Source organism: Liolophura sinensis, chromosome 9 (genome assembly GCF_032854445.1).
Source record: "Liolophura sinensis isolate JHLJ2023 chromosome 9, CUHK_Ljap_v2, whole genome shotgun sequence".
In the NCBI taxonomy this organism is placed as follows: domain Eukaryota; kingdom Metazoa; phylum Mollusca; class Polyplacophora; order Chitonida; family Chitonidae; genus Liolophura; species Liolophura sinensis.
In genome coordinates this window covers 33,212,443-33,233,172 of record NC_088303.1, presented here as the reverse complement: position 1 = coordinate 33,233,172, position 20,730 = coordinate 33,212,443, and the positions used below count along the sequence as shown (strand labels likewise).

The following is a 20,730-nucleotide window of genomic DNA, read 5'->3' as shown; positions in this document are numbered from 1 at the left end:
GCTAAGCAGTAATACACTGAGCTAATACACTGTACATGCACGTGAATACCTGTCTGAATCATACATACAAGTGACACATTTGCGTGAAACTCTGAGCTCAGGACAACCTGAAAACCTTCACTCAATGAAGGTCAGACGTGATCTCATATGACAGTCAACAATCTCATGAAACATATACAGCTTGAAAACATACAAATACATATAAAAGAGCTACATGTATCCAAAAATAAAACATTTCACAAGTACCAAAGCTTAAAAGGAAGCAAACATTCTATCAGTTGGTACCACAAGAAATTTTCAAAATTCAGTTTAATACAAAAAGGTGTCGTTGCGTAGAAGTCAGTAAAAAATAACTATCTACATCACAATTAACAATTTTCTTGCCAGGTTACATTTCTGCAAGCTGGTCAAAAGGCACAGTATTTTAAGACTAAAAAGTAAACTCAACACCTCTTAACACCTAAATCAGAAAATATCTAATATACACAGGTATAAGAATTAGACATGAATAAATCTGAGCAAAACTCTACCATATCCTACCTACATATGTACCATGCATTCTACCGTGCTGTTAGTTGCAAGCCGTGTGCAAATACACATATTAAATAGAAATGACCTTTCCAATAACATTGAGTGTGTCACGCAACACACGAGTAAATTTACCTCCCGAGAAATATCATTTCATGCTGTTTATGTCTACAAATAAAAGAATTTGGGTTTTTCATTTGTTAGATTTGCTTCCTGATTTTTATAAAGGTGATCTTTTGGAATTTCCTTCAGTAATAAAAGTGTTATTTCGCACAGTTTACAGACATCCCTTTTGTTTTTACATTTTTTATATTTTACACTCAGACGCCATGATGTTGAAAAAGAAACATTTGTTTCAAGACGTTCCAATCTGAGCTCAGCGGTATGACATCATAATACAGTAAACTTTTGCATTTCTACGTCACGCAACAATAAGACACGACCTCACTCATACGCAGCTTTGACATGTGTAGGTCAACTACTATGGCCTAAGATTGTCATTGATTAGTCTAAAATGCAAGACCTCTGTGGAGGGAGTAAAACAGAATGGCAGCATGTAATATGCAGTTTTTGCCGCATTTTCTTGAGTTTTTTTTGGGGGGGGGGGGTAGGGGGGGGGGGGTACACAAAAAAGACACAGCAGTGTTTAACCCTTAACATCAGATGTTAAATCTTTACTGAACAAGAAAACTGTACCATCTCATCTTGTGTTAGACCTATACCAAATAATGTCACGTTCTCGTATTTTAACAACTTGTACATTTACCTTGCATTAAATATATAAGCAAAGCACATCCGATATATCTCATAATAAAAGACACGTATATCCCATAATGCCATTAAAACAACTGTAATGAATTAGACATACATGTAATAATCGGTTTTACGACAACACGATTTCTAACATTCTAAAGCTTAAAATCAGCTAATATCTTGTGGTTGTGGCTTAAATCAGATATCTGCTAAATAGTGTGAGGAATATTCAGTCAACGTGACCAGCTATCAACGTGATATCTGTACTTGCTACGGTTAAATTCGACATTACTTGTGCTCTGTTTTACAAAGCTGGCGCAACATTGTTTCAAGTACATTTTATGCATTACCATGATGACGTTGCCATGGATGTTATGACTGCTTCATAAAATGGGCCCCAAGGGGGATCAGCTCTGATGCAGAATGAGAGGGATTTGACACAAGGCAATTTCCTGCCTTTCCCTTTGTAGTCTCGCGTAGAACACATTGCAATTCGTTACCCTATTTCTTCAATCTTTTCCCTTGCTCATCGGGTGCATGTTGCTGTAAGGGCATTTCTCTGCCTAGACTGAAAATGAACATTTTCTCTAAAGCCCAGATGTTGGCAACCCCATCAAAATAAAAATTATCGCCATACTAAAAAAAATGAAAAGCACCTAACAAAAAATTATTACCATAATTAAAAAAATTAGGCACCAAAATAAAAATCACCACAGTAATAAAAAAAATTAATGTAGATAAACTGCATTCAAAGTTTCCCTTAAACATGAAAAGGTTGAAGAGATAAGATTTAGACACTGATCTCACTGCGGCTGAGCTGGAAGCTGACCCGGCTGCTGATCTGCCTGTGCTGGAGGCTGACCTGCCTGTGCTGGAGGCTGAGCAGCCAGCTGAGGGGGTGGACGGGGCTGCAAACCTCTCATCTTGAAATAGCCAGTGACTTGTTTCGGTATTTCCGCAAGCACAAAGCTAGCTAGCCTCGCAGATGATGCCTAAGGAACAAACATTTCAAGTTAGTGTTGTTGTAAGTTTCAACTAGTAACAGTTCAGTAGGAGAAAACTTTATAACAACCTTACTGATAACCGATTAATGTGTGCATACACAGTATCTCCCTATAAATTTGACTGGCATTTAAAACCATAACCAAAAATATTTCATTTATACACTGTTCAATTGTAGACAAGTTTGTAGACGAATGGAGGAAACGAAAGTGACCTTTGGCAAGTTACTGACGAACTTTCCCATGTGTCATGCACATTATATAGGTGGAAAACAAGTGGTCTTTAAAGAATTTTATATTGTGCAAATGGCCAGCATAGAGTCATCTGTCGTTTGTTATCACCCAAGAACTGAGAGAGCTGGAGCAATGTGATAATTCCATGGCCGGGTTTGAACTCACACCTCTTGTGACCTACAGCATAGCTAATGACAAGCAAGCTCCTCAACCACGCTACTACAGCCACTCTGTGGTGTGGCTGTCTTTGATGTATAAAGCATCACTACAAACAATGCTACATATGTAAATGCTGAACAGTAAATGATGTATGTGTATATATAACATTTATGAATTTTAAAGTCACTGTTCATGTTCACAGGCCTGTGTTAAACTGTCAACAACAGTTGACTTCCATCTCCAAAAAATTACCCAGCAACTCTCACCTACCTATAAAGCTACAGGTGTTGTGCAGGTGTGTTTAACCTTCATACTCCCACAGGTAAGATTATTTAGATAAGTAGAGAGACATGTATAAACGCTCTGCCAGTCTGTGTATCCCGTTCATTGCTTTTGATGAAATATTGTTTCAAAAAAAACATAATTAATTAGTCTGCGAGCAATATTTCAGAATCTCAAGATATGCCCCCTATGGTCCACTGTCAATAGACTTGAATGATAGGTACACGAATACCTCAGTCTAAAAAGGCTTAAGTGAAACTGTTCTGCAGACAGAGAAGCTAAAATGTTCTCAGACTGAGGTACTATAAGTCATCCTATCTGCTTGTTACGTAGGTTAATAACTCAGCTTCTCATTACCCATACATAAAGGAAGTTACAACTCATTCAGATCGTTACTCTCAGGGTAACTGAACGAGAAACATCCTCATGCCTGAGGAATCTTCTTAAAGTACCTCAGATTGAGAGCTTTTGAGCCACCCTTTATTGATAATAAGGTGTTAATGCCAAATCTACAGAGGGACACAGATGGATGAACATACAGACAGACGGACAATCACACTATAATATCTCTCATCATTCATGACAAGCGTATAAAAAGGGTTGAAGAAAATTAATTCAGACGGAACAAAGTTTGGTGAAAGTTAATGTAAAGGTATAAAATTGTTCAAAGATAATTAGACACACAAACCAATGTGGATTCCAATAATTTTACTTAGCAGTATTCTTAAAGGTCAAACAATTTAAGCTTTTTCTATTTACACACACATTCATTCTTCACAGTATAATAAAAGTTTGCTTCAGTACAAAACTTTGCCCTCATTTAAACTCTATATAAATATATATTTATGTGTCACAGGAACAAACTGATTTCAAGGAGAGAGGAGTTGTACCCAGAGCCTATCTGTTTATGGAGATACTTATAGAAGAATGCAATAGAGTAGGGCTGTGCAATATGTATCTGGATATATATTTACTGTTACTAAAGGCAACACCAATAGAAATAGAAAAGTTGTTTTTTCATTGTTGGTGGAAGGTATAAAAAATAACTATAAAACAGAAAAATAATCTAATTTGTGGGAAATGTGGACTATCCCAGCAATTGTTTCTGTTCAAGACATATAAGAAAACAGAGACTCATAAAAAAAAAACCAATTAAGATAGAACAAAACAAAAAGGTAGATGTTCCATTTTGTTTTTGTTCTGCTTTTTGGACTTTTTAGAGTAGGCTTGGCTGCAAAACATGAAATAACATTGGTATTGCCTAATATGAACTACAGAAGCAGAATAAATACATGTATCTACAGATACAACATAAGAAGAGACATCATACCTCTGCCAAGTGCCCCTCAGCCTGTTCAAATACACACAGGCAGGGTTATCATACTCCTGGATGATCAGGTGATAAAACAATTTTTTGGAGTAAAATGAAACTACAGTTTTCCCAAAATCTTGTCAATTGCTCATTCCACTGTGAAGTAGGAAAAAAACTACAGCCCCAAGTGAGCCAGAACGGGGATGCTAATGATGAAGACAAAAGACAAGTATCAGTTAAAGGTATTTAAACTATAGTGTATGCAACAAAACTAATGCAGGTACAGCACATCTACAGGAATGAATGAACGAACAAATGATTATTATGGTTCAACTTCATTTTGGTAATATCGCAGCTGTATTGCGGCGAGAACAGTTAAACAGTTTAAACAGTTAGCAAGCTTCAGCTATGTGAGGTTGACAGTTGTAACACATCAACACACTCCTTCACAAGACATGCTTAGCTCTCAACCCACACTTAATATGATACAACACTTCAACCACTGTATTCAGATGACCCAAGAAAACACACAACGGCTTGATGTAGTTAAGTTTTTCTCTTAGTGTTGATTTCTTTTTATTAAAGGATGGTTTGAAGATATGTTCACTGGAATCATGCTGTGTAGTTGTTGAATCAGATAAATACGAGCGTATACATGTATGTAGACCAACCAAGTGCCTGAAAGTGTATTAACACAAACAAAAGTTGATGGGAAAAAGTTTCCACACTTTCTGACATCTTCACTTGACGCTGCTTTAAGCAAATTTTGAAGGTACATCTTTGCCTTATTTCGGTATTTCTAGACTGAAAATATGTTTTCGGTGAATCTATGATGATTACCAGCTCACCAAATGTATATAAACAACATAATCAAAATTCAGGAGGATAAATTGAATTCAAAGTTGCTCTCAATCATGCAAAATGGTTGAAAAAAGAAAAAGCCTAACTGCTAAGTGAGGTTCATGTCCAGTACTGTAAATAACACAGCAAACAAGAGAAGCGTCCTTAAGGTAAATGTGATGAATGGGCTTGTTGTGTTGTTGTTGTTGACCCTAGCCACTGACCTGTTTAAAATCCCTGAATGGGACGAACTGTACAATGTCACGCTTGACCGGCTCCCCACGAGGGCTCCTGAGTACCCCGTCATCCCCGTCCAGGGCCTGCATGTCCGAGAAATCAGCGTCCCCCACCCCGACGATAATGATGGACATTGGGAGATGGGAGGCGTAGACAATGGCTTCTCGGGTCTCGTTCATGTCTGTGATCACACCGTCTGTCAGCACCAGGAGGATGTAGTAATTCTACATACAACAACAACAACAACATGATCAATGTAGTGAAATGAGCCAGAAAAAGTGTGTATCTGAATGGATCTGCTGACAAATTGCGGTAAATGACCTTAATACTCTGTACATTTTGCCTGATTCTGAGATTTCTATTTTTCTTAAAAATGTGTTTCGAAATTTAGTTGGAAGGTAAGATAATATCCTGCTGAAAAATGTTCATGTAAGTCACTTGATCACCAAAAGTAATAATTCATGACATCTATCTTCCCCTAAAACTGCACTTTTTTGGGTGAAATTTTGGGTCATTTAACTTCTGAGTTTAAATTCAACAGAGTACAAGCAACATATATATATATATGCAACACATGCCATGTACAAGATCGTATTTATTTGATTGGTGATTATGCTTTACTAAAGAATATTTCTCTTATACAAGGGTGACGAGAATTATGGTGGGAGGAAAGCCAGCAGAGCCTGGGGAAACCTATGACCATTGGCAGGTTGTTGGAACACCTTACCAGGTGCGACCGGAGAGGAAACCATGAGATGGACTTGAACTCACAGCGACCACACTGGTGAGAAGTTCCTAGGTATTTGTACTGCCCTAGCACACTAACCTCTGGGTCACTGAGGCCCCTGAGGCCCCTGTTATATACTAGAATATCAACAAGAATATTGCTGGTATTAATGTTATAAAAGACCTTTTTCCTTCATCAAGAAATAAGTTTGTTTTTTAAAAAAAACACAGGACATGAATTCCCATTAGTTAACTACACAGAGTGAAAATAACCACATCACATATTACCGCTGCTCCAGTCTGGGGCTCCTGATTCTGTGAGGCCAGGGCAAACCTTGCCACGTGGTGAATCACCGGGGACACGTTGGTCGGCCCCCACAACTCCACGTGTGGGATGCAGTTCTTGTAGGCAGCTATAATGCCACCTACACCTGAAGAATAATAGAACAGTGTATGGAAGGTCAGAATCACCATGTTATCAGACACATAACTATGACAGTCACATTTCCTGTATTGTAATCATTTTTGGGGGCATGTTTTTCACCGTTAATATATCACCATATTCTGGATATATCAGATTGTCCATGCAGATTTACTACATTTGAAAATTTTGTCCATGACTGATTGTTTTTGCTATAAACTGATTTTGCCTGATACTGTGAGTTCATGGTGACCTTACAAAGTCTTGTTTTGAGACTCTTTCTTTCTCTATTTTGTCATCTTTTTGGAAGGTACCATGATACACGACTCAAATTAAATTAATAAATTCATAAATTAATGTACACCGGTAATGCTAAAGGGCCACTCTTGCAAAAGTGTGTTTAGCACATCACAATCACAAAAATTAAATAATTTCACGTGTTAGTTGAAACTGTCCTTTTAAAACCTGATAGAATAGTCTTTGTATAAATTGTGACAAATAAGAAATACTTGCCTTCAATTTATTTTAGTGATGCATTTTGATCATACCTGCACAAAATGGATTGCTTCCATTAAAGTTGATGGCAAACTCATGAGATGCCTCTGTACTTGGAGGGATTTTAGCACCAAAGCCTAAAGCTGGGAAGAGCTTGTCACTGGGGGCGAAAAAAAAACAAAAATGCATGAAATCATCAAATGTGGCCTTGGAAGCATTTTTAGGACTGGGGACACATATCAGTTATCACACACATTTACTCCCTCTGGCACACACCAATACATACAGGACTGGGGACACATATCAGTTATCACACACACACTTAAACCCACTGGCACCCACCAATACATACAGTGCTGGGGACACATATCAGTTATCACACACACACTTAAACCCACTGGCACCCACCAATACATACAGTGCTGGGGACATATATCACTTATCACACACACATTTAATCCCACTGACACCCACCAAAACATACAGGACTGGGGGTCACATATCACTTATCACACACACATTTAATCCCACTGGCACCCACCAATACATACAGGACTGGGGACACATATCACTTATCACACACACACACTTAAACCCACTGGCACCCACCAATACATACAGTGCTGGGGACACATATCACTTATCACACACACATTTAATCCCACTGGCACCCACCAATACATACAGGACTGGGGACACATATCACTTATCACACACACATTTAATCCCACTGGCACCCACCAATACATACAGGACTGGGGACACATATCACTTATCACACACACACACACTTAAACCCACTGGCACCCACCAATACATACAGTGCTGGGGACACATATCACTTATCACACACACATTTAATCCCACTGGCACCCACCTATACATACAGGATTGGGGACACATATCACTTATCAAACACACATTTAATCCCACTGGCACCCACCAATACATACAGTGCTGGGGACACATATCACTTATCACACACACATTTAATCCCACTGGCACCCACCCATACATACAGGATTGGGGACACATATCACTTATCACACACACATTTAATCCCACTGCTGGGGACACATATCACTTATCACACACACATTTAATCCCACTGGCACCCACCCATACATACAGGACTGGGGACACTTATCACTTGTCATACACACATTATCTCAGGAACAATTCATCATCCATACTAATTTTGCCATTCAACCTCCACTGATATGTGTGCTGCAATGACTCAGGAGCCTCTCACCATGCAGTCGACCGTATGTGGGAAGGTCTGGCAACAACCTGTGGGAGGTTGTGGGTTTCCTCCGGGGTCTGCCCGGTTTCCTCCCCCATAATGCTGGCCGCCGTCGTATAAGTGAAATATTCATCAGTATGGTGTAAAACAGCAATCAAATAAATAAATAAGTGATATGGTGCGCACTGAGATCCTAGAGCATCTTCCTTTTTTTATTCAATGTTATGTCTCAATGTTTATTCAATGTTATGTCTCAATGTTTATTCAATGTTATGTCTCAATGTTTATTCAATGTTTTATTCAGCGCACTGTCCATCATCAAACCAAAACCTACGGAAGTATAGTTTGTACTTGTTAACGCATGCGCTGTGTATTCAAGGGAAATAACCTAGAAAGTCCTCGAGTGGGAAAAGTTCATGTTTTCTTATCATTTCTGGTGTTTCGTGCTGTATTCAAGATTTCATTTGAATGACAACAGCCAGCATTAAGGTGGAGGAAATCTATGGCCATCTGAAGGCATACCTCCTCAGAGGAAGCCAATCTGAGCTCGAGAAATTCACTGGTCGTGCATGATTTTTTTTTGATTGATTCACCGTTTTGCTTTGAATATTGTTACGATTCTATAATTATCAAAGTGGCTAAAAAAAATATGACCAGGTTAGCCACATTGGTGAAAGGGAAAAAAAAAAGACTCGCACTAGCACAGCTTTGGCACATTATGCCGATCGGACAATAAACTTCTCCAAACACATACATGTAGGTCAGATACTTGTACTGCTTAACACCTGTATGATCGGAGCTACACGGTGTATTTAAAGGTGTCAGCCCTTACCTATCATAGTCCTGACACACAACTCCCACGGCCTGAATGGCCTGGATGTACTGGTTAGGCCTGTGTACGTCTATGTAGTGCAGTGAGTTTGGGTCACGAGGGTGTCCATTAGAACCTGTAAAGTCTATGGCCACCTACATGTAATTAAAGCAGAAAATACAAGTGTGTAACAGTTCAACAATTCAACAATAAAATCATGCACAGTTTTATGAAGGTTACATCTTTTGTGACACAAACAAACCATTTCAGTGCCATTGTCCATAATAATTGTATGCATAAATTCCACCAAAATAAAAAAAAGAGTCCTGGAGTGCAGTTTATGTGGAAAACGGTAAGATTTACAGTTACTTCGACTTTTCTGAAAGACCTTGTCAGTGTCAAGCTATTCCACTCCACTACAACATGAGAATCCCCTACCCAGATTCTTAAACCTTCTCGCATATGAAAGAGGAACTTTCCATGCAATTTATGCACATTTTTAATTTGATTTTGGAGGCAAAACTACATTAGTTGGATTGGCCTGTTTCAGGGCTTCACAAAAAGTAAAATTTTATCAGTCTACACAGGATAATCCCTTTGGAATATTAGTTGGATTGGCCAGTTTCAGGGCTTCACAAAAAGTAAAATTTTATCAGTCTACACAGGATAATCCCTTTGGAATATTAATTGGATTGGCCAGTTTCAAGGCTTCACAAAAAGTAAAATTTTATCAGTCTACACAGGATAATCCCTTTGGAATATTAGTTGGATTGGCCAGTTTCAGGGCTTCACAAAAAGTACAATTTTATCAGTCTACACAGGATAATCCCTTTGGAATATGCTTGAATAAACACCTTGCAAACACGTGAAAAGGTTAACGAATTACAGTACATGTATAATAGCACATCAGTCCCTCATTGTATATACACTTTTGTTCCTGGTTTTTATGAACAGAAAGCTTACTGTAAAATTGAGCTGTAGTCCACCGAAAATGAAGTCCAGAAAGCTGTATCCTTTGATAATCTGAAAGAGAAAATTTTGTCTTAAAACTATGTCTATCAGGTTTATTCAAAGGTAATGTACATATGTTGTGAGCACTTTCAAAATATGACAAAATATGGTTGGCATACTTCAAAAGCATTCCTACACAATACAGGTGCGATGGTATAAAAAAATCTGATATATCATTCCAAAGAGTGCCTTAACTTTTTAAGGCTAACAAATTTTGTTAAATATGACTTTGGTGACGACCTCAATTTGCCCATCAGGATATATCATCCTATCTTTCCAAAAAAAAAAAGAAAGGAAAAAATTTTCTAATATCACTAGAACTCTACGAATCAGGAAAAATGTGCAACTTTGCCATGGACGAAAGTACAGGTCATTTATCATGCACAGAACTTCTTATCCATAAATGTAACAAAAAAACATTGTTTCCGTGTACTATAAAAAGTTAAAATCTGCTACAAAAAAAAAACATGCTCTATGAATGTGATTTTTTCATATTTTCAGCTACTGATAGCCTAACATAAGACAAACTCCACCCACAAATGGCTTGATCAGCTTCCCACATAAAAACTCTAAAACTTACTTTGCATGATGAGAGGTAGATCATGCCGGAATTTGCGTATCCTTTTTTCTTTTGTTTCTTCGGATTTATCGCTGCCCACGAAATCTAGACAGCATCAGAAAGAAACCATAATTTAGCATGGTTACAAAATATTCTAAATTTATGAAGAGACAGGTTTGAAGATCCTTATACAAAATCAGTGATTCTAGCAATACCTTTATACAAATTCTGTCAAGGTACAAATTCTGTCAAGTCCAAAATGTACATTTATTTCTACTCTTGGATTTATGAATGTCAGTAGATGTATTCACTTGAACTCAAAGACTAAAATGTTAATCAGGCAATTTGAAATTGTGTGAATTTCATGACGTCACCTTAAAGGGGACTAGTTGGTTAGCGCGCTAGCGAAGCGTAATGACCCAGGAGTCTCTCACCAATGCGGTTGCTGTGAGTTCAAGTCCAGCTCATGCTGGCTTCCTCTCCGGCCGTACGTGGGAAGGTCTGTCGGCAACCTGGGGATGGTCGTGGGTTTCCCCCGGGCTCTGCCCGGTTTACCCCCACCATAATGCTGGCCACTGTCGTATAAGTGAAATATTCTTGAGTACGGCGTAAAACACCAATCAAATAAATAAATAAAGGGGACTACCCGGATTCCTCCCACCATAATGCTGGCCACCGTCGTATAAGTGAAATATTCTGGAGTCTGGCATAAAACACCAATCAAACAAATAAATCCAGGGGACTATTTCAATTTACTCAGAGGAAGAATATTGGAAAATAAAGCATAAAGAATAAACTTTGCTATCACAATAAAGTCAGTAGGGTCCATCTTATCTCTGGATGATTTTATCTGTTACCTCTTTCCCTTGAGCTGTTAACATTTCACTGAGGGTTGTTTGGAATGTGCCAATAAGATCTGGTTCTGAGGCAGAGTCATAATCATAGCAGTCAATCTGAAACAAACGAAGAACAAAATACAAAAAAGTAACACTATGTCACAAAACAAAAATAACAGATGCAAGACACTGAAACCAGTGCACTAAAAGGTAAGAACAAGAGCAATCGGAGAGGATGGTGTGTCCTCTCATCACAGCACCAGTCATAAATGGCTACCTTGATATGGACTATTGAGCACCATTCAACCTTGATTTTCATTCTGAAATATGGTAGGGATTAGTGAGTAAATAACTGATTTATTTATTTGATTTGACTCATACTCAAGAATATTTCACTTATACGACGGCGGCCAGCATTATGGTGCGGGTGGAAACCAGGCAGAGCCCGGGGGAAACCCACGACCATCCACAGGTTGCTTGCAGACCTTCCCACGTACAGCCGAAGGGGAAGCCAGCATGAGCTGGACTTGAACTCACAGCGACACCATTGGTGAGAGACTCCTGGGTCATTACGCTGCGCTAGCGCGCTAACCAACTGAGCCAAGGAGGGCCCCAGTAAATAACTGATGTAATGTCACCCTACAACATGTGCACATCTATATACCATCATCCGGTGATGCCGACACCGTCTGACATAAACAAGTATTTCCTCTCTTTAGGTCCATATTAAATCATGAAAGGAAGTCATCATCAAACTTTGAAAATAATTCATGCAACCCCAACATCATATGCATACTATTTGTATACGTGTATCATCTTGCCCACCAAGTGTCATGAAAATCTGATCAAAACCAGCAGGGCATGTGTTTACAAGAAATGATTACAGACATACATACAGACAGACAGATATTATATACTGGGGGAACTGAAAGCTTGAAAAAAGAAGACCATAACCACGTGATAATGTCTTGAAATGGGGCTAAGACGATACAAGAAAAGGTACTATAAAAACAAAGAATATGGTTTTAAGGAAAATGAAGTAGGATGTACCAAAAAGATAAGAAAAAAAAACTTGAGACATATTTTCATATTTCTTAATAACTCCTCTATTTCATGCAAATTTTCCATCAATGACAGAAAGATTCAGAAACAATGTCATCGATGAAGATACTGGGAATGGGGGACAACTTAAAGCCTCAAACTGGGGTTCTCCCCCATCAAAGATGTCATGACAGCTATCATCCTTGATGTCACCACAGCAGGCTACTTATTTTCCGCACTGATTGGCTAGGACCTTAGGAATGCTGTAGTTTAAACCCCCCACCCACCCCCCAGAAGAGAGCTGAGAAGCTTTTCTGTACTTCTACGTTATATACTCTGTATTAAGAGATCGAAACCAAACATTTCATGTATTTAACTCTTTAAATTGCCACCCACCTTGATTGGTTTATTCACATCGCCATTACACAATGCGATAAACGACAGTTCCATCGGCCGCCAGTTTGGGCTGAGGTTGTTGTTCACTACCTGTTAATATAATCATAACAAAATTATCACTCACCAGTCGTGTTTATTTATTTATTTTAATTGGAGTTTTATGCCGTACTCAAGAATATTTCACTTATACAACAGCGGCCAACACCATGGTAGGAGGAAACCAGGCAGAGGCCAGGGGAAATCCCATGACCATATGCAGGTTGCTGTCAGACCTTTCCATGTACCAATGTGGTATGTACATCAGGCCGTAGGGATTGCTGAATTTGATGAGTGATCACTTATACTGGGAAATAATTCATTAAAGAAGAGCCACAGTTTGCTTTTATCGTATTTTTGATCATTTTATTTGAGAGAATGTAATAACTGGTTAAAGAGGTTTCTTTCTTCTTTGGTCAGAATGTTGACATGACAGATACCACCTTCTGACCAGTACTAACCTCTGACCTATGGAATATTACCACCTTCTCTCCAGAACTAACCTCTGACCTATGGAATATTACCACTTTCTGACCAGTACTAACCTCTAATCTGTGGAATACTACCACATTCCGACCAGTGGACCTATGGAATATTACCACCTTCTGACCAATACTAACCTCTGACCTATGGAATATTACCACCTTATGACCAGTACTAACCTCTGACCTATGGAATATTACCACCTTCTGACCAGTACTAACCTCTGACCTATGGAATATTACCACCTTCTGACCAGTACTAACCTCTGACCTATGGAATATTACCACCTTCTGACCAGTACTAACCTTTGACCTATGGAATATTACCACCTTCTGACCAGTACTAACCTCTGACCTATGGAATATTACCACCTTCTGACCAGTACTAACCTTTGACCTATGGAATATTACCACCTTCTGACCAGTACTAACCTCTGACCTATGGAATATTACCACCTTCTGACCAGTACTAACCTCTGACCTATGGAATATTACCACCTTCCGGCCAGTACTAACCTCTCACCTATATAATATTACCACTTTCTGACCAGTACTAACCTCTGATCTATGCGTAACAAGCCACTTTCCATCTGCCCCTTGTCTGCTGATCTCCAAGAATGGGTCACTCTTACCAAAGGTGTCCTGAAGAGAAAAGCTGGTTTATTTTCATTACCGACATTCACAACTACAAATGCATGTAAAACACATTTTCATCTTTATTTTTATGACTTTAACCAGGGATACTTAAGTGATGTAAAAAAAAAGACTTGAGTGTCTTAAAAAATAAAAGTTGCCTTAAAACGTTATCTGCAAATAATCAACATTTCTAATTTAAAGGAAATGACTAGATGTACACAGCATTTAGGCCATGTGTAATTCAAAATTAACATTTGAATGTTTATTTGTTTCTTTCAACAGTTAACCTGCGCAGAGATTTCACACTAGAAATGATATTCCATAGTCTCTATCACCTGCATATAAACAGCCTACCTTCTTGTCCAGCTTCTGAGCTCTAAACGTCAACAGCACACTGTCGTTGTTACTGGATTTCTCCTCCGCAGTGATCTGAAACAAATTGTAAGACTGGTCTCATCTTAGAGCCAAACAAATGCTGCTAATAGTTTGGAAATCAGTGCCACTGAGCACAGGATCAATGCCAACTTAGCACAGAATCAGTGCCACTTAGCATAGGATCAATGCCACTTAACATAGAATCAGTGCAACTTGGCATAAGATCAATGCCACTTAGCATGAAATCAGTGCCACCTACCTTAATGTCAGTGCCACTTATCTTATGTGTAGGATCGATGATGCTTTTACAGAGAGTAACAGGCAACCTGCGGATGGTCGTGGGTTTCCCCCGGGCTCTGCCCGGTTTCCACCCACCATAATGCTGGCTGCCATCGTATAAGTGAAATATTCTTGAGTACGGTGTAAAACAGCAATAAATAAATGAATATAAAGACTGCGTGTAGATTGTAAAGGGGCCAGCTATAAACACAAGTGACCATAACACAGAAACTAATCTATCAAATAAATAAATAAATAACCGAGAGTAACAGAGCCACTCAGCTTGGACTTAATCCAATTTTCCAGTGGTTGCACTCATAATAAAGAAATTACAACTTTATCATAAATTTAAAGCTTTTGTTTTAAAAACTTTCACAAAACTTCGTAACTAAATTTTTCACAACTTTTCTCACAAATCACATCGCCTATTGGCACTATAACCAAGATAATTAATGTTTTTTATGAAAAAAGCTATGAGAAATAGGCCAAAATTTTGTGATAGTTTTTAAACACATTTTAACCATGAAAGGTGCTATTCCTTTAGACTGTCATCATAAAGTATGTAAAGTATGATAACTCACAGTAATAGTGCTTTTGCCAGCCTTGTCCCCGCTCTTCTTCAGGAGGGGCCGTGTGAAAGGAGATGAAGATACAATCTGTTGACAGACAAAGTAACAGAGATAACAGAAAGCCAGTGCCACAGATAATGGGTATACAGGTGTAAATAAGCTTACAAATTAGATGATATGCTTCTAAAATTAAAACCGAACGTACTGTATACGCTCAAAGATTCGTGCGAATGTTTAAGTTCCAAGAAGCTAGCATACGTGCGAGTCAAAATCAAAAGCAAATTTCCAGATTGGGCCATGAGAGCGAAGTTCTCCATCATGACTATGTCAGTTTTCAGACGATATAGGCTATAGCAAAACCTCTCTGATTGTCTCCACATCCTTTCACTCGATCAACACTTTCCAGGTGTATTTCTGGGGATCCAAAATAGTGCAGTGTTGAGTATTTGAAAAATGTGTATTGTGGTATCTGGCACTCCCTCTCTTGAAAATAGAGACTACCATACTCCCTTTGAAATAAAATTATTTCCAGCACTGGACCACATTTCATATTTTTCTGAAATGTGATCTTGAGTCTATTTTGGCATACCTATTTACCTAAAGCATGTAAATATGTAGGGTTTGTCACAAAAGATTAGATTATCAAAATAAAGGCTAAAGTAATGCTAATGTAAAGAAAATAGAAAATTGTTCCAGCACCTGAACCAATTTTCCAAATCATTCTGACGGGAAATATATGGTACCAAGTGTCACTGGCATACGTTTTGGCTGAATTGCAAATATTATTTGCAACAATTCAATTCATTTTTCTTCAACATGTGTACATTACATACCCTAATTCTTCAAACTTTTCAACCACTTCTGCAAACAATATTTTGAAACATTCTGAGAAAACTTCATGGTGTAGGGAAATAATGAGTTTTATGAAGCTTGCATCTGTAATGACACAAACAAATCATTTTTTGGTGTCATTTTCATAATAAGTGTATTCATAAATTCCACTGAAAAACGTGCTTTAATAGTTGAAAAGGTTGAAGATAGTTACAGTAATACAGTATTACACATAAAATACAATTACTACATTCCTAATAAAATATACAAAAAAAGCTCACAGATCCCAAACTGGCCTCCACCTGTCCCAGAAAGTCATCATCACTGACGGACGCAGTAGCATTGTCAAGGTCATACACTCGAATACGTATCTTCTGAACTTCTTCAAAGAAGTAGTCCACTTCCAACGGTTTGGAGAAAGTTGGGTTTTGGTTGTTTTTAAGCGCTTCGGTCCTTCCAATCTAATGAATTGACAATTAAGAAATACCCATAATATTATAGCGTACACAATAGACTAGTTTTCATTACATCCACAGATTGACTCACATGTTAAAAGTTGAAACTGAAAGTCGATCATAGTCACACTGACTTCTGTGTAGAAAAAAAAAACATTATGCACAATCACATCAAGCCTGAAAATGGGTGACGGACACTTCTGAAAACAGTCCTTTGAAGAAAGTGGTGAGATCCACATTATCCAGGTCATAAAAATACTGGGACATGGTTACATGTACTTCTGTCAACCTCTGGCATTTGCACAGTCTAACATATGTTGACCCCTTGTCTTCCATCAATATCATTTGAAGCGCAGGTTTGTACAGCGCAACAGAGAATGTTTGTCAGTAGTTTGTCAAAGGTCAGTAGTATTCAACGGGCGCTTCGGTTTGCTCCAGCCATAAAACAGACAGCCATGATCTAAGTGAAAAACAAATATTTCTATGCTTGTTAATAAAATGCATCATCCTGAAATATCAAGGTCCAAAATTAAAGCTGTTATCCAAAAGCGTTGCTGGGGTCCATGCGACTAGACTTTTACTATTTAGCCTGATACCTATAAAGTTCATGATAATGGTAAAAAATGTAAAGGAATGTACTGGATTTGAGCCCTACACTGCCAAGCATCATTTACAACTGGCCAAATACTAAAGACTAAAATAGAGATTAGGTGGCTTTGATCTTTTCCTGGTACCTGAGGACAAAAGACAAAAAGAACAGTGTTCTGAAGTTGGTGCCAGAGAGCAGAAGACATAAAGAATACATTGTCCCAGAGATGATGACCGTTTCTACGGTAAATTGCAGTCAATGGTTTCATGCAGTCTAACACGAAGCTCTCGTGTTATTTGCACAGAATGGTTTTGTCAAATTTTAGTTGTTTTTTTGGTCATAACATGAATAACTTCTGCTGATAGCCAAGGACAAAAGTCAGAAAGAATACATTGTTGTGAAGTTGGTGCCTGTTCACACCGTAAATTGCCGTCAATGGTTTCATGCAGTCTAGCAGAAAGCTCTTGTGTTATTTACATAGAGCGGTTTTGTCAAATTTTTGGTTTAAGTTTTGGAGATACATGTATAAGAATAATAACATATAACAAGGATGATGATAATAATAATAATCCGAATGATTTCAAGAGGTGTCCTGCTTGGATACTAGCTTGGACCCCTAATAAAACTACATGTATAAAGAAATCTGTGGAAATACATGTAAAGCCAATGTTACCAATTTCCTAAATATCAGGAAATCTCATCCCATTCGTTTCTAATTCCAATGGTTATGTTCATATTTGGTTGTTGCTTATTTTTTTATTTTTTTTTTTGATTTAAATGTATTTCATTTGTTTTTAAATTGTTTTTATGGTATATGTACATCATCATCATCAGGACATCATCAAACTTTTCAACCAAACCTTAAAACACCTTTTTATGATCATGTTCTCAAAATCCTGTAAAAATAAGCAACTTAAGTCACAGACAACATTTTTAGTTACATCATTTACTTTAACAAAAACATCCCTACAAACACTTAATAGTCTCAGCTGATCTTTTCTTGTTACTGGTGACCTCTCACCTCAATCCAAGATCCTTCTGACTGGATGAACAACAGAGCGCAAGGGTCAGACTTAGACAAGGCATCTTTATCAAGAAGGCTCTTACAACTGACACGCAACTCCACTTTGGTTGCCATACTCTGGCCACGAATCAGAGCCATCTGAAAACAAACAACAACTACGACATATTATACAGCAATCTCAATGTGAAACAGGGAAGTTAAAAGTCTGTTTGTTCAACTTGTCAGTGCTGTAGTAAATGAAATATTTTTAGCACACATTGATAAATTTGACATGCAAATCATACAGGCTTGCATGTACATAGTCTTATCACTCTTCAGTTTGAAGCATTACAATTGGGAACTTTACAGTCATACATCATTTCTTATAAATAAAGTTATCACCCAGTCAGACAGGCTAAAGACTGCATGTATGTTAAGACAAGTAAATTTTAATTGTTCGACAGCATTGTGCCTAAGTAGAGCAGTCAAACTTGCGTTCCTCTTTAGTCAGTCCAAGGCATTGATCTGAAACAATGCCATTCTTCAGACCGGTAACATATCTTTCTGGATAACTTCAAATCCTCTCTTTTTGAGCCAATTGCTTTACAGATGTTTGTGCAGTAGGTTCTGTGTTAGGGTCACCTGTGTTTATAGCTGGCCCCTTTTCAATCTACATGTAGTCTGTATATGTGTGCTGGTCTTGTTGTTCATTCCAGTCTTTAGGCCTGGCTGTATGAAACCCGAACAACTGATCTATGCATTGCTGTTTGTTTACTGCATGACAACATTCTCCCGTCCATAAATCCATAGCTCACATCAGTTGTGGGTTCTCATGTAAGTCCACAACATATCAACTCTATGTTAAAGTCACTGCACACAGTTGATGCCAGTTTGTATCAGTTGTCAAAAAGAGTCAATTGCACATCTGTGATCTTCATTTAAATGCATTTTTGGATGGATGTTCATTCCCAAACCCTGAAGTTCTTAGAAAACAAGTTCAGAGAGGGGCATGCTGGCTTCTGACTTTTTGGTCAGAAAAGGTTGACCAGTAGAAATCAGATTCTAATCTATCTCTATATATTAAGGAGCCAATGATGTCCAAATCACCTAAATACTTTGTACAAACGCTTGAACTCAAGTGTAATCATGTACAGAGAGCAAGTGACGGCTTGAGATGGAGTTGCATCACTAGCATGCCACTGCTAACTGGGATCAAAATGTTCCTTCTTGATTACGGATTCTATACTATTACAGGTATATAGGCCTATATAAAATAAGTGCATAATATTTTAATAGATAAATATGCATCACTGATTCAGTTAATTGTATTGCTATTTAACTACGTTCTTTATTTATTTATTTATTTGTTTGACTGATGTTTTACGCCGTACTCAACAATATTTCATCTATTCAATAGTGGCCAGCCTTATGGTGAGATGACACCGGACAGAGCCCACGGTAGACCCTCACCAACCACATTCTTGGCTCTGATGTCAAGTCCATATATCAAATTTGTCAAAGCCAAGATTCTCAGCTAGCCCAAATACATTGATTCAAACAAAAGAGGTTAATTTGACTTAATCATGAATGGAGAGGTTCAGAGCCTTTTCAACGTGACTGTCAGTTGATGTGGGAAATATCCCACGGAGCGCTAAATCTTACTAGTCTCGACAATAGCTTATACAGAATACGTTGCAGATCTATCGTATTTACTTATGTCTACGTGCAGGCAGTGGTATGTCGCAATACCTTCATCAGCTAATTCTCAGTCATACGATAAATACAGTCGCATTCGCACTATGACATGACTTCCCTTGTGCTTCGTCAAATTAACTCGCTTAACTTGGCCTTGCTGGCAGCTAATTTAACTATAATGTATACTTTCCTTGCCAGATTATTTGAAGCGAGAATTAAAATTCCGTGTTGTTGTTGTTGTAAACATTTGAACGATCTGGATAATGATCAATAAAACTTCCCGGTTCAGAGAGAGAGACAGTTCTGTTTCTGCCATCAGCCAAATAACACTGAGACACTTGAATCTGTATTCTCTTCATTAGTGTGTGTCAAACAAACCTTGACAAGTAATCTGTGTTCTGTCTTCAGCCTTGTGGAGGTCTGCCGTGTCGAAGTTAGGGGAGATAACTCCTAATCGACTTTTCCGTAAATCCACGCCCCTTTCGCACTCAATCACACCACACTGCATGATCATTGCTAGCGGATTGTTTAAGGAGCTACTCTACCCGACAGGGTCACGAGTACTGTCTGATGGGCCAATAATTTAATAATAATTCTACTTCCCTCCTTCGGTATCGCCACAAGAACGAATGAATGAACGAATGCGTACTGAGTAGCGGTTGCTTGTTCAGCTCCAAACCCCGCTTGGGGTAGTGACTGAGGGTAATCCTTGAAAATAGGAAATAATACTATTTATTTATTTATTTGCATGATTGGCGTTTTAGGCCGTACTCAAGAATATTTCACTTATACGACGGCAGCAAGCATTATATGATGGGAGGAAAACGGGCAGATCCTAGGGAAACCCACAATCACCCTCGGGTTGCTGGCAGACCTTCCCATAGGAAATAATACC

General features: G+C 38.3%; 1 protein-coding gene across 2 annotated transcripts; it reads right to left on the bottom strand.

Annotated features, from left to right (window-relative positions):
• Positions 1 to 1,989: 1,989 nt before the first annotated feature.
• On the bottom strand, positions 1,990 to 20,277 carry LOC135474684 (copine-3-like). Of its 2 annotated transcripts, XM_064754239.1 has the most exons (16): positions 20,214 to 20,277; positions 18,159 to 18,299; positions 16,375 to 16,554; positions 15,275 to 15,349; positions 14,394 to 14,468; positions 13,962 to 14,045; positions 12,886 to 12,975; positions 11,470 to 11,565; positions 10,634 to 10,717; positions 10,006 to 10,065; positions 9,064 to 9,197; positions 7,042 to 7,148; positions 6,361 to 6,503; positions 5,334 to 5,570; positions 4,288 to 4,308; positions 1,990 to 2,273 (listed from the first exon to the last, which is right to left on the bottom strand). In XM_064754239.1, exons 2-16 carry the CDS (start codon positions 18,297 to 18,299, stop codon positions 2,085 to 2,087), a joined length of 1,716 nt encoding a protein of 571 aa, XP_064610309.1. In that variant the 5' UTR covers positions 20,214 to 20,277; the 3' UTR covers positions 1,990 to 2,084. The 2 variants fall into 2 exon arrangements, with proteins under 2 accessions (XP_064610309.1, XP_064610310.1); XM_064754240.1 differs by lacking the exon at positions 4,288 to 4,308.
• Between the last annotated feature and the right edge of the window lie 453 nt (positions 20,278 to 20,730).